The sequence below is a fragment of the Carlito syrichta genome, unplaced genomic scaffold (genome assembly GCF_000164805.1).
Source record: "Carlito syrichta isolate Samal-C Ts95f unplaced genomic scaffold, Tarsius_syrichta-2.0.1 Scaffold180901, whole genome shotgun sequence".
In the NCBI taxonomy this organism is placed as follows: domain Eukaryota; kingdom Metazoa; phylum Chordata; class Mammalia; order Primates; family Tarsiidae; genus Carlito; species Carlito syrichta.
The window spans coordinates 24,375-37,770 of record NW_007124997.1 but is presented as its reverse complement, the minus strand read 5'-3'; the positions used below and the strand labels follow the sequence as shown (position 1 = coordinate 37,770).

General features: G+C 39.1%; 1 protein-coding gene across 1 annotated transcript in view; it reads right to left on the bottom strand.

Annotated features, from left to right (window-relative positions):
* ADCY2 (adenylate cyclase 2) overlaps window positions 1–11,844 on the bottom strand; it is a 314,510-nt gene extending 302,666 nt beyond the window's left edge. The window contains exon 1 of the mRNA XM_008051507.1: window positions 11,687–11,844. Within this exon, the coding sequence (XP_008049698.1) occupies window positions 11,687–11,809 (123 nt within the window). The 5' untranslated portion in view covers window positions 11,810–11,844. The remainder of the gene's footprint in view (window positions 1–11,686) is intronic.
* Window positions 11,845–13,396: the final 1,552 nt, after the last annotated feature.

Below are 13,396 nucleotides of genomic sequence, written 5' to 3'. Positions count from 1 at the left end.
CCCTACACATTTGTCAAAAGGTCTTTTCATGACATGAAGTCATATGAGCACACAGCCTCTGTAAACCAGCCAGGATCAGTCCATGGTCAGTGGTCTCTTATCAGGAGAAAGTTACTGAAATCAGTCTCTTGTCTAATCAAAACTGCAGTTATAACTGGTTGGAACAGGGGCTGGAGGTCAGTGAGTCAACATCTGGTGGAGCTGTACATTTTTAAAAAAATCTCAAGGCCAGTATTTGGTTAGCTGCTAGAGAAAAAAGAAAAGTTGTAGCAGTTAGAACACTGTTTATTCTGTAAGTATAGGGGTGCCTGAATTAACCTTTGCCCAGCATGGTCTTAGGTCCTATTTATAATTTTTTTTTCTGCCTTATTGCCCCCAAAGAGTCCATTATGTCAGTCTTATAATCTTTTTTTTTTTTTTTTTTGAGTTGGAGTCTCACTCTGTCGCCCAGACTGGGGTGCAGTGGCCGCTCCCGGCCACCGCAGCCTCGACCTGCTGGACTCCGGCGATCCTTCCGCCTCAGCCTTCGAGTAGCCGGAATTACAGGCGCGCGCTACCACGCCTGGCTGATTTTTTTGATTTATTGTAGAGATGAGGTCTCGCTGCCCAGGCGGGTCTTGAACCCGCGGGCTCCAGCAATCCACTCACCTCAGCCTCCCAAAGGCGCGGGATTACAGGCTGAGCCACCGAACCCGGCTTGTAATCTCTTTTTCAACATTAATGCTGGCCAGTTGTTGTTATTGTGTCTAACCTCAAAAAGAGAGGAGGCATAACAAGAAGTATCTGATCTCCTGCTCCATCATGACTGGGAACTCAGTTTTATGAATTTTCTGGAGTACCCTTGACCAAGAGAGGATCCACACGGCAGGTGAGGGGCTTGGATTTTATTTTTAACTAACAGAGCTAAAAACATTTTCAAAGGCAAATGTATAGCCCTCCATACTTACATACATAAATGGGAGATAAAAAATGTAGTAAGCATCTAATATAAGAGGTTAGGAAAACTAAACAAAACAAAAATAAAAAATTAATATAGGAAATAACCTGAAAATCAATATGAAGCCAATATAAAATTAATAAAGAAAAAAACCTGAAAAACTGGAAAATAAGTAAAACTAAGAAATAGGTGCAAAACTTATTTTTGGAGAAATAAATAAGCAAACCATAAGTCTAGATGAGTCAGGAATACCTGCAAAAAGAGCAAATCCCAAGAATAAGACATGAACCAGGGAAAAGTAAACACAAATACAGAAGAAACTGAAATCATGAAGTGAGTGCTCAACTTCATGAAATACAAGTGAAACCTTGAATGAAAGAGACTGTTTTGATAAGAAAATAACTTTGACAAGAACAAACTCCAGAAGAGAAAGTCAATTTGAATGAAAGTACTTTCACAAGAAAAATAAGAAACAATATGTAATCTAAACTAACATATATATATATATATATATATAAGCATTTGAGGTTAAATAAACTCATGAATGACCAAAGTACTCAGACCCTGACCCATGGTCAGTGTTGCCTAGGTGTTTGTTATTATTACTATTATTGTAAAAATAAGTGCAAAATCTTCTATTAGCTATGGCCAAAAGAATCAAGTAGCAAATTTCAGAAAAAGACATGACCTACCAAGGATAACTCCAGTAACCCAATAATTGTTCCATAATACATAAGGAGATACATCATATAGTATTGTCCATGGGTGAGTAAAAGAAAAAAAAAAAAAGAGAAGTATTGACACAGTTCAAGATCCACTCTCTAAAGAAACAAAAACCAAACCAAAAAAAAAAAAAATCTCTAAGTAGCATTAAGATGACTTCCTTTACACTATAAAATTCATTTAATTTAACCCCAAAGCCAGCATATGGCTTAAAGGTAAAATACTAGTACTGCTAAATTTAAAAGCATATACAGACAAATGTGTGTACTAAGACTGCCTTGATGATAATTTTTTTTTTTCCTGGAGGTACCAGGCAAAGTAATTAAGAAGAAAAGGAAGTTTTAAAGTGGAGATGTACTTGAAATTAATGTGATTATATGCCTGAAAAAAGTTAAGAGGATCAAAGGAAAAACTACTACAAACAATGACAGAATTTGCAAGTGGCTGAAAGAGGTGTATTCTATGAGTCAGTCTCTCTCTCTCTCTCTCTCTCTCTCTGCCAAATATAAACACATTGCTTATTTTTTAAATAGACAAAGAGCCAAGGGCGGATGCTTAGTGGCCCTACCTCCCATCTCCCATCTGCAATTATCCAGCGAACATTGTTTTTGTTTGGCCTATGGATGAGAGTTTTATTTGAACAAGGGTGAAAGTCCCATGTTTCTTTACTATGAATTTTTCTAGTTTTGCTCTACTTTCCTGTGTTACTGCAAATATTTACCAAGAAGGTATCTTCATATGTTGAACATCACAGAGCTTAGCAATGTCTAAGCAGGCAAGAGGGAGGGAACCCCACAAACTCTCTGGCCTTGGAGACTACATGGGACAGTTTACAACAACCTACAAAGGAAGAGAAGTGGCTGTTAAGCTGTGGGTGTTGGCATCAGTGCTGGGTTGAGTCTGCCCTCAAAATTATGTCCCCTGGGAACCTCAGAATATGACTTTTTTTGGAATAAAGGTCTTTCCAGATATAATGAAGTTAAGGATGTTGCAACAAGATCATCCTGGATTTAGAGTGGGCCCCAAATAAAATGAACAGTGTCCTTATAAGAGACAGAAGAAGAGAAGATGGAGAAACAAAGAGGTCATGTGAAGACTGAGGCATAGACTAAAGTATGGAATCCCAGGCCAAGAGATGTCAAGGACGGCTAGCAACACCAGAAGCTAAGAGAGAGGCATAAGCGGATTCTCTCTCACAATCTTTAGAGGGAACTAATTCTGCCAACACCTTGGTTCTGATTTCCATGAGAGGATAATGTCGAGCTGTATAAATTTCTGTTGTTTCAAGTATCCAAGATTGTAGTAATTTGTTACAGCAGTCTTAAGAAACCAACACAGTATCTCATCTGGGAGGTGTCAAGAAAGACTCAAGGAGAGGAAGCAGTGTAGGTGCATGTCTTCAAGACCACAAAACATAGATGTGGGGTGGTCAGATCCATCTAATCAAGGTACCATGAGCTGGTGATATTTAGGAGAAAAGAGCAGCCCTCCAAGTTGTCTTGGTAACAGAAGTTTTGTTCTCCAAGGAACGAAATGCTCCAGGAAGAGAATGGCATGTGAATTCAAGATAGCCAGCTGGCAAGTGATCCTATGACTGCCTACTCTTGCATTTCTCTCTTTCATTTCTGCCAGGAGGAGGATAGGGGAGCTATGTCTTAATAGTTTCCAAATGCTGGCGTTCCATTAACCTATAGAAGAGCAGACCCTCAGACATCCACAGAACTTTCTGACTGTACTCATCAGTGGAGTGTGGGCTTCTAATGCCTCACTAGGATAAAGTCTACTGCCTTAAGTAGGAGTAAGGCTCACTGCAGGATGGTCAATAAAAACCAGCCTTGGGCTCTGAGAGTCTTACACATGTATGATTCAACTCTTGCCCTATTCAACTCCATAAGTTATCTGGATTTTCATTATGACCACATTCCCCAAAGTGTTTTACATTTTATTTATTATAGCTTACATAAAATTATGCAAACTTAGCAGAATATGCTACTGCTGTTTCTGTCTACTATACATTGAGTGTTAAAAACTAGCCCAGCTTGATAAGAGGTTCTTTATACAGGGTATCTCATTTAATCAGCACCAAGGCCAGCAACCATAGAAGGAGATTGGCCCAAACCTTCTTCTCTCTCCCTTTGTAGGTTTAGAGATGATCCAACGAATAAGCTAAAAAAAATTAGGCCAAATTCATACAGGGTTGCAGTTTGGGTTTTCCAGGGAGCACATTCTGAAATGGAGTTCAGTTGTTTTTGTTTTAGGGAGTACCCTTGGATCAATGCTGTGGGGAGGGACGGAAATAGGCCTGGTTATGGGGAGAAGGTGAGCTAATATGCAGGTCCAGCAACTTCAGACAATCTCACAGGCACTCTGGAGCTGGAATGGGCTGTAAGAGTTGCCCATATTAGGCCAAAATGGAAGGCAGTTATATACCCAACTCTATCAGTCATGACCTTGGGCTGGCAAGTCTCCTCAGGTAGTTTCTGAAGAAACTGATGGCCGAAAGCCAGTAGCTGACAACATCCTCAATATTTCCTTAAGGAGGATCTAGGAGGTTTATCTCTGTGTTCACTGCACACAGATATGAAGTAGGAGAAGCAAAATTCAAGCTCAGATTCTGCCTGAGGTCAAAACACTTGCTCTGTCCACCCTCCTACCCTCTCTGCCATGTCAAGACATTCATGAGCTGCTGAGAGGGATCTCAAAAATAATCGGCCCAGAGTCTAGCCATCAGAATCTCTCACCATCTAGGAGAGGAAAAAATGGTTGCATATTATTCTCATGGAAAGTATGTTCTGTTTATTACTTCAACAGCATAGACAATACATTCCCTCCCCAGGCTAAGCACCTTTTCGCCTATCACCTCATTTCCACATCCCTGTTGCCCTAGGAAGAGGCCATGATTATCATTCCCATTTTATAGATAAGTAGGATCAACCCAGCTCTGCCTCACCTTGGATGTCACCCAGTGGTGTTATGAACACCCTCCCTCCACTGTACCAACTCAGTGGGTTTCTCCCTACTCTTTACAAAGAATCTCCTAGAACCAGAGCAGTGCTGTAGCTGGAGTCAAGCTGCAGATATAATATATTACTCTCTTCAGTTCCTATGACTTAGCTGATTCATCATTCTGTACTGCAAGAACACAGGAGGCGTCTGTCCTGTGTGGTTCTCCATCGGGGATGCTGATTTTCTCATTGTCTTCTAGGGGTTTCCAAGAGTAATTACTGATGGTGTAACAGATGCTTAGACTCTATATTTTTCACAAAGTAACTGCCTGCCTCAAAAACAAACACCTGAAGTGAACAGTGCCCTACCATAGTGCCTTGTTTTGTTCACTGGCCTTACCAAAACTCTCCCTGGGAGGAGGAAGGTACAAATCCCTGGCATGGGGAGAAGGGGATATATGTGACAGGCTGGGGGGAGGACATGAGAGGAGAAGGAAGAACTGGGGTGCAAAATATGTCTAGATGTGCCTTAGGATTTAGGCATATTAGGCACATTCCTATTTTTACCCCCACTCTTTCCAAGTTACGCATTTAAAACAGGTAAACAATTATTTGCTAAACTAAGAGATAGATTTTGCTCAATCAAGAGCTCTGTGCTGGCCAGGCACGGTGGCTCTGGCCTGTAATCCCAGTATTTTGGGAGGCTGAGGCAAGAGGACTGCCTGAGCCCAGGGGTTCGAGACCAGCCTGGGCAACTTGGTGAGATCTTGTCTCTATAATATATCAAAAAATCAGCTGGGCACAGTAGCACACACCTGTAGTTCTGGCTACTTGGAAGGCTGAGGCAGAAGGATCACCTGAGCCCAACAGGTAGAAGGTGAGGGCTACAATGACTGTGAGTGTGCCATTGCACTCCAGCCTAGACGGCAGAATGAGACTCTGACTCAAAAAAAAAAAAAAAAGCTTCGTGCTATGCAAAATGGACCATGGCATCAATGGCACACTCTAATTTTTTTCTTATGAAAAAAAATTAATACTCAGTGGTTCTCTGAAGACACAACAGTTGGAACAGAGATCTGAATTTCTAACAATTAGCCTCTTCCACAGCCAGAAACTGGGCAGCTGGTAACCTACTGTTTTTCCTTTGAGCTTCTCAGATTAGATCCTAAATGCAATTTAATTCCAGACTCCAATACACATTTCCTGAATTATACTTAAAAAGAATCAGTTATGTAACAAATCTGCACTGCTATTGATCACATGCTTGTCACAGATGACCTGTTGTATTAGGAGCAATCTAAATTTTTTTCAAATTGTATCACATCAAAAATATATTAAAACACCCACAGTGTAAAGGAATCCCATACAAATTTCTCCAACATATACATAATCCTGTTATAAAATCAGTAGGCATTCCTTAGCTTATCTTCTTTATTAAAGATGAATTCTCACACAACTGTCTTGCTTAAGTAAGTCTATATTCAAATTCCTCCCTCTCTCTAGAGCAAATAAAAGATAAACGAAACAAAAATTCAGGACATGATAGGAATATCAAGGAAACAAATGTGAGAAAGGTAAGTAGATTTCAAATACAAATTGTAATCATGATATGGAAATAGGAATATTTGGAAACCCCCTGAGGTTGGGTTGTTATTACGCCAGCAGCGAGGCTGCCCTACAAAAGTAAAATAAAGGAAGAAGAGGCAGAATGTAAATTTAAGATGGAGTAAGTACTACCTCTGCACACACTCTCTGGGCTGGACTAAGACTCCTGATCCTGGAACACTGCCCCGCCACTTCTGAAGGGCCCAGCTAACGGTAGCCCCCACAGCATGAACGGGGGAGGGGGAGTTCTCATCTCCTTTTTCTAGTCTCAGTTTCTCTTCACCCTGACATAATGATAAGCAAAAAAGACTCCTTGCTGCTCTCATGAACGCTCAGTCAAATGCATGTTACCTACCCATATAAGTAAAATGCTTATTTATAGACTACTAGTTGATCATGAATTGCTAAGGGCTTTTGGTTCTTAACCTAAATTTATCACACGGGAATGATATATTCTTCTTATATGGGAAATGGAAAACTGCTTATCTTCAAGTTTCCTGATATTTAAATATTTGGTTCCCTTCATTATTAAATGATTACAGAATTTCCCAGCATACCCGATTCCAAGAAAATGTTTCCTTGAGACTCGGTGAGGATAAAAGGGAAAGGAACTATTAAAAAAAAACTTGCAGAAATGAGTGGATAGCAAATCAGTGAGTAACTGAAAAATACCTCTTATATTTCACAAATAACTGCTGTGTTCAGAATGTGTTTGTTCTCTTTATCTTCCTTCTTCCATCTCTTCCCCTTTTCTTCCTCTTACTCCTTTTTTCTTTTTTGTTGATATATAATAGTTGTACATATTGGGAGGTATATGTGATATTTTGAGACCGGTATACAATGTGTAATAAACTGCTGTTAACTGTAATTTATCTATTATACTAACAAATACTAGAGCTTATTCTTTCTATCTGTATTTTTGTATGCCTTAATGAATGTCTCCCCATCCTCTCCCCTTCCCTCCCCAGCCTCTGCCGTTTTCTTCTTGTCTTTCTCCTTACTTCCTGAGTGGCTTAGTCTTTAAGCCATCAGACAAGGTTGAGCAAGGGACCATCTACACCAGCAGAGGATGGGGAAGCCACATTTCTTCAAGGGCATGAGTGTGAGGAGCTGAGTGTGAGGAGCATCGATATGTAAGAAAAGTCAAGCATGGGGATAGAGCCTGAGCACTGGAGGGAAAACTCAGGCTGGGAGCCACCCCATATGGATGGGGTGTCAGAGTCCAAGCAGAGCAAGGGACATGCCTGCGTGGGAGATGCTGGGCATGGGTGTTAGAGCAGGAGCCAAGTGAGAAGACACCTGTGGTGGGGGAGGGGGGAGGTGGACGTGATGGGAGGGTAGTTACAGACAGGAATTGACCTAGTAAGTGAATATATCAGGAATCACAGAAGCTAGGTTGTTTTTTTAATTGTTGGCCAAGGGAGCTATGATGGAAAGGGAGGAAACTGGAATGAAACCTATGGAGGGTTGGAAATGGAACTATTTATGTAAACTATTTATGTAAAATGGAACTATAGTTGTTAACATAGAAGTATATATAAAAATAAATGTAGGAATAATGGGTATGGGCCTCACCCTGGGGTCGTGAGTGACACCCCAGTGGTAATGAAAACACCTTATGCCCAGACCTTGTCTCTGAATCCCACTCATCACTAAAATAATACCACTCTTCCCTGATTTTAGGAGTGGATCAGGGAGGAACAAGACAAGCCAGAAACATCTTGTGCCAGAAAGCGAGAATGTGCTCTAAGGATCTAGAGGTTGTAGACTGGCTTAAACATGGGCATCAGAATATATTGTGATGGTAAAATACTGCTGAGTAAAATAGAAAAACACATTACTGTGTAGATATGGATAAATAAATGAATGGATTACAAATTTGATTTAAAAAAAAAGATATATGCCTAGCTTCAAAGTAATTTCCCACAAAAATATGTGTTAACTATGAAGAGGAAAAGAGCAGTTTCAACGTGTAAAAGTTGAGGGGAATCATAATACAAATTAGAAGCATCATACAAATTATCACTGTAAAAAAGGAGACAAAGTGAATCAACGTGCCCCCGATGGTGCTCCATGAGGACACACCCACCAATGCTCTGGAATTCCTGCCAGGGGTGCAGAGCCTGGATCTATTTATGAGGAAGCATCAGACACACTGGAGTTGAAGGGCTTTTTATTATACAAAATAACAGTTCTGCAGTCTTCAAAAGTGTTAAGATCATAGACCCAAAGAACTGTTTCAGCCTGAAGAAAACAAACGAGATTTGAGAACATAATGCTGTGTGCCATGCCATGACTCTACGGTGTGCCCTTTTGTGATAAAGGATATTGTCAGGAAAGCTGGAGAAAGTCTAATGGGGTCTCAGTATTGGATGGTAGTAACAGGACAATGCGAATTTCCCAGTGTTCACAGTTGTATTATGGTTATGAAGGAGAATTTATTGTAGGAAATACACACTGGAGCATTCGGGGTGATGCGATATCAGATCGGCAACTTATACTTAAATATCTCAGAAAACAGTAATTCTTTGTACTACATTTGCAACTTATTGGTGAGTCTCTGGCTGCTTCTAAGTAAAAGTTACAAAATATATTAGTGATTATACATTCAGTTTAAAATGCTTTGGGAAATATCATCCATAATTTTCAGTTATTAACAACATTTTCTCAATCAGGTGATACACCATAGACTGAGAATACCAATACTTCAAGGCAAGTGTTAGTAAAATAAATTTTCTGAGAACAATGAATCTGTTATGAGATAAGGAAAGAGAATAGCGTTTTATCTTAAGTTCTTATTTTGATTAACAGATAAGTACTGCTTGCTCTCAGTAGACTGCCAATAATTGAATAGATAAAATGAAACAAAAATTTCTTAATAAGGATCTGTGCTACACCAAATTCATTCCTCCTTTGATGGTTTAAAAGGCAGGGTGATGTTACAATCACTGATGGACAACTTCTTTGTTTATATTAGACTAGTGTCCTTTATCTTACATAGTGTTGCTTTAAACAAATGTGCCACAGCAATGTAACCACCAAATTCATACATTCAATTTATAGACACTGTACATAAAAAGAATTCAGTAAAGTGTTTTTCTCACATTTTAAACCAGTAGTATTTTTAGATTATATTTCCAGCAGCGGCGTAAGGTACTAAAAGCTCTTTTCTCCAAAACTGTGACGTTTGCCTTCAAACCTTTCATTGTAAACCTGTTTGTACGCTCCACCTTTCCCATTTCTTGGAATTGTTGTGAATTTATTTCTGAAGGGATGGAAAACGAACCTCATGTTTTTCTGTTCATCTCAATGTTATTCTTATATGGAATACTATGGATTGAACTATTTATATTCTTTTTGCTATTCCAGAATTATCCTATTACTGGTTATCTGCTGCTAAGAAGTGTTTTTCTTATTGTTGTTTTTTTATTAGCACAAAAAAAAATATGCTCAAAAAATCAATACAGAATTTGGTGACCTGGAACATGCCTTATTCTTTATGAAGTATTTTTTCCTGTTTTATTTTATTTTTTAAAACTCATCAGGTTCTTACAGACAGGTATTAAAATCCTTTCTTCTGAGATTTTTTTTCTATTACATCAGCACTGGCAGACACTTTGCTTATTCACGAAGGGGCAGAAGAGATAGATATAAAATGTTCAAGTAATGTGTTCCAGGGTATCTGAAGGTGAAGGTGCTATGAGTCATGAAATGTGTAAGTATCCTGTTGCCCAGTGAGCAGGGCTTTCTCACAGTTATTTTCAAAATGCAAACCTGCTGAGTGGATTATGTACTTGTTCTTACTGCAAAAACATACCCACCACTCTGAACTATATGTGACCACTTAATGTTAAGCTTCACAGTGCAAATAAAGGGGAGGGTGGAAGAGTGAAACTTATGGAAAAAAGAAATGCCCCATAAATATTCTCAGGGGAGGCTCAAAAATGCAGAAACAGGAAGCAAAGTCTGGGACAGAGCATTTCTTACCCCTTTCCCCAGGCACGGCTAAATTGCTCTTTTGCGTAGAATGGGGATTACTATGGGTTCAGGGTGGGGGAAATGAGAAGACATTGATCAATGGGTATATGAGTAAGGTCTGGGGATCTAATGTACAGCATGGGTGGTGACCAGTGTGTTAATTAATTTGATCATGATAATACTATTATACAATGAATATACCTATCAAATTATCACATTGGGCTTCTTGAATACATACAACCTTTATTTGCCAAGTAAATATTTTAAAATAAATATAAAACACCCCACCTTCATTCTTTCATCAGGTTAGTTACTGGCTGTCTTCTGCCTTTGTCTCGAGCAGTGCAGGTTATATGTATGTGTCAAGGGTAATGCACAGAGAAAAACAATATGGCTTTTATCTTCTTCCAGGGAGTGGATGCATTTTGGTAATATTTGAATGAACCAATGTAACCTCTAGCCTATTGTATAAAATCAAAGGCCACTGTTTTTACATTCAGTAAAGACAAAAGATGCTTAATGAATGCAGGTCTTTCTGGCTATTCTTACTCAAAGTGACATTATGAGCACTTGGAGACAAATATTGAGAAAAAGCATCCCTAGAAAGCTTTCAAATGAAAAGGAACTACTACAGACCCAAGGTTAAGTGTCCAGTTCCATCTCAAGTTTCTTCAATACTACATCAAGTGAACCCAAAACTGGTTTCTCAGATCCAGAAGGATTTAGGTGACCCATGTCTAAGTCCCTTTCCCAACCACACAGTGCTTTTCATAACTGTCATTTTCTCAGTTCCATTGAATTTTTTGCATCAAAGGTATGGGCAGCAATTGATCCCTGTAGAGCAAATTAAACAAGCTTTTTACAGGTTAAAAACAAAAAACAAAAACAGACTGTTAGGAATTACCTAAAATTACTGACCGTAATGTTTACAGATGTACATAACAGGAAATCAAGTCGCTTTTTAAATGTTTTTAACTAATTAAATGGAATGGTTTTTTTGACATGCCATTCATTAGTAAAGCAAAAATAAAATATTTTATTTTTTATAATGCTAATAGAACTGCCAGAAGATGAAAAAGTTAAGAATATAAGGAGAAGTTCTTAAATATCAAGGTAGAGAGAGGTAGGAACAAATTGTGAATTTAATTGTATAGTGATTTCATGTTAAAAAGTACTAAATTATAATGTATACTCAAAATACCCTTTAATCATCAAAATCATACCTCCATTCAGCAATCAGCAAAATGGAGCTGTCATATTCAATTTTCCTGCTAACATTAGTTTCACTGTTGCTAATTGCTACGTGACAATTGATCCTACCAGTGGAAGAAGGGGTGGGGTTGGCCTTAGTGTTACTTAGAGTTAGCTTTCAAGGAGAAGAAAGGGAGCAGCTTCCAGGTACCAGATTCAGACACATCTGGAACAGGCACGTGACACCTCCCTCACCCTCTGGTGGGATGTGAAAGGTCGTCCTTCTTGGATGTGGAGGTGCACCCACCTGCCAGACCAGATGCTCCTTGGTTCCTGGCATTGCAGACAAGCAGACACTCAGCACGATGGTGTGAGAAGAGGAGGTGAGGACGCTTGCAATGATGGCATCTCGCATGTTGAAGGGCAGCATGGTGTACACCACAAAGATGATGAAGAGGAAGAACGATACCTACAGATGGGGATGAAGAATATGGAGAGTCACAAGGTATTCCAGTGCCTAAGTGCTTCTTTCCTTCCCATTAAAGGCTAGATACAATGCTATAAGGCATGCTCATTTAAGAAATATAGGTGACAAAGTAGGATGGCATAATCAGGCAATCCACTGGATGACAATAAGGAACTAATTATTGTGATGGAGAAAAAGAGTTTGTTTTCAAAGTTTGGGGACTTCCAGTTTTGATACCCAAACCATTGCAGACATCAAGTTACCCTGAACAGTTCATGGGAATGGATGTAGAGCTGGTCCTAAACGATCATGAGTTTATATCTGTGCTTTAGAATGTACACCTTGGATTCTTCATCTACCAAACTGTATAAGGAGACCCAGGAGGATGGACAGATGTTGTCTGGGGGAGCTAGTGAAAGTAGATTCAGAAAACATGGGTATGTAACAGACAAACTAAAACAGCTTGCAGATGGTTCAGCTGCTGTGCAATACAATTTGGCAGTTCCTCATGAAGTTAAATATAGAGTTACCATATGACCTAGCAGTTCTGCTCTTAGGTATGCACCCTAGAGGATTGAAAACAGGTACTCAAACAAATACACTTGTGCACATATTCATAACAGCACTTTCTTAATAGCTAAAAGGTGAAAGCACAAATGTCCATCATAGGATACACAGATAAATAGCATGCAGTACATCCATACAGTAGAATATTATTCAACTTTAAAGTGGAATAAAGTGCCGACACACACTGCAACATATATGGACTTCAAAAACATTATGTAACGAATGAAACTCGGACAAAAGATCTCATATTGTGTGGTTCCATTTATATGAGAATGCATACATCCAGAGAGACAGAAATCAGATTGGGAGGTTGCCAGGGGATGGGGGAAGGGACAAGTCATGGAATAGGAAGTACTTGCTTAATAGGTACACAGTTTCCTTTTGGGATGATGAAAAATATTCTGGAACAAGATGGAGGTGTTGGTTGCACAGCATTGAGAATGTACTAAATGATACTGAATTATTCACCTTAAAATAACTAATTTCTTATGTGACTTTTACATCAATAAAAATAATCAATGTGAAACCACTTAGAGGAAGATTTGGAAAGGAAAAGAAAATGGCTTAGTAGGTAATAAAACAGATCATATTCACTACAAAAGTAGCAGAGACAGAAGAACATCAAAATCTTAATTCCATCTTGAACCTTGATTCTACTTTCCCATATAATGTAGAATATACACCATTTTCAGGAATTAGGAAGTGAACATCTTTGGGGTATTATTATTCTGCCTACCCTAGACATTAATTAAAAATTGATCATGCTGGCTCTCTATTTGGAGTGATTTATTTCTTATTTCCCCCCCCTTCTCTCCTTTCTTCATTTAAAGGGAAGAATTAAAAGGATGAAAAGGCAACATACCTACCAGGAAAAGAAACTGAGGTCAGGAAAATAGGGAATGTGGCATGGGGTCAGTTTTGTCACACAAAAGGGAAGCTAAGGAAAGAGCATGGCTCACTTTCACAATGTGTCCCATGTCACCT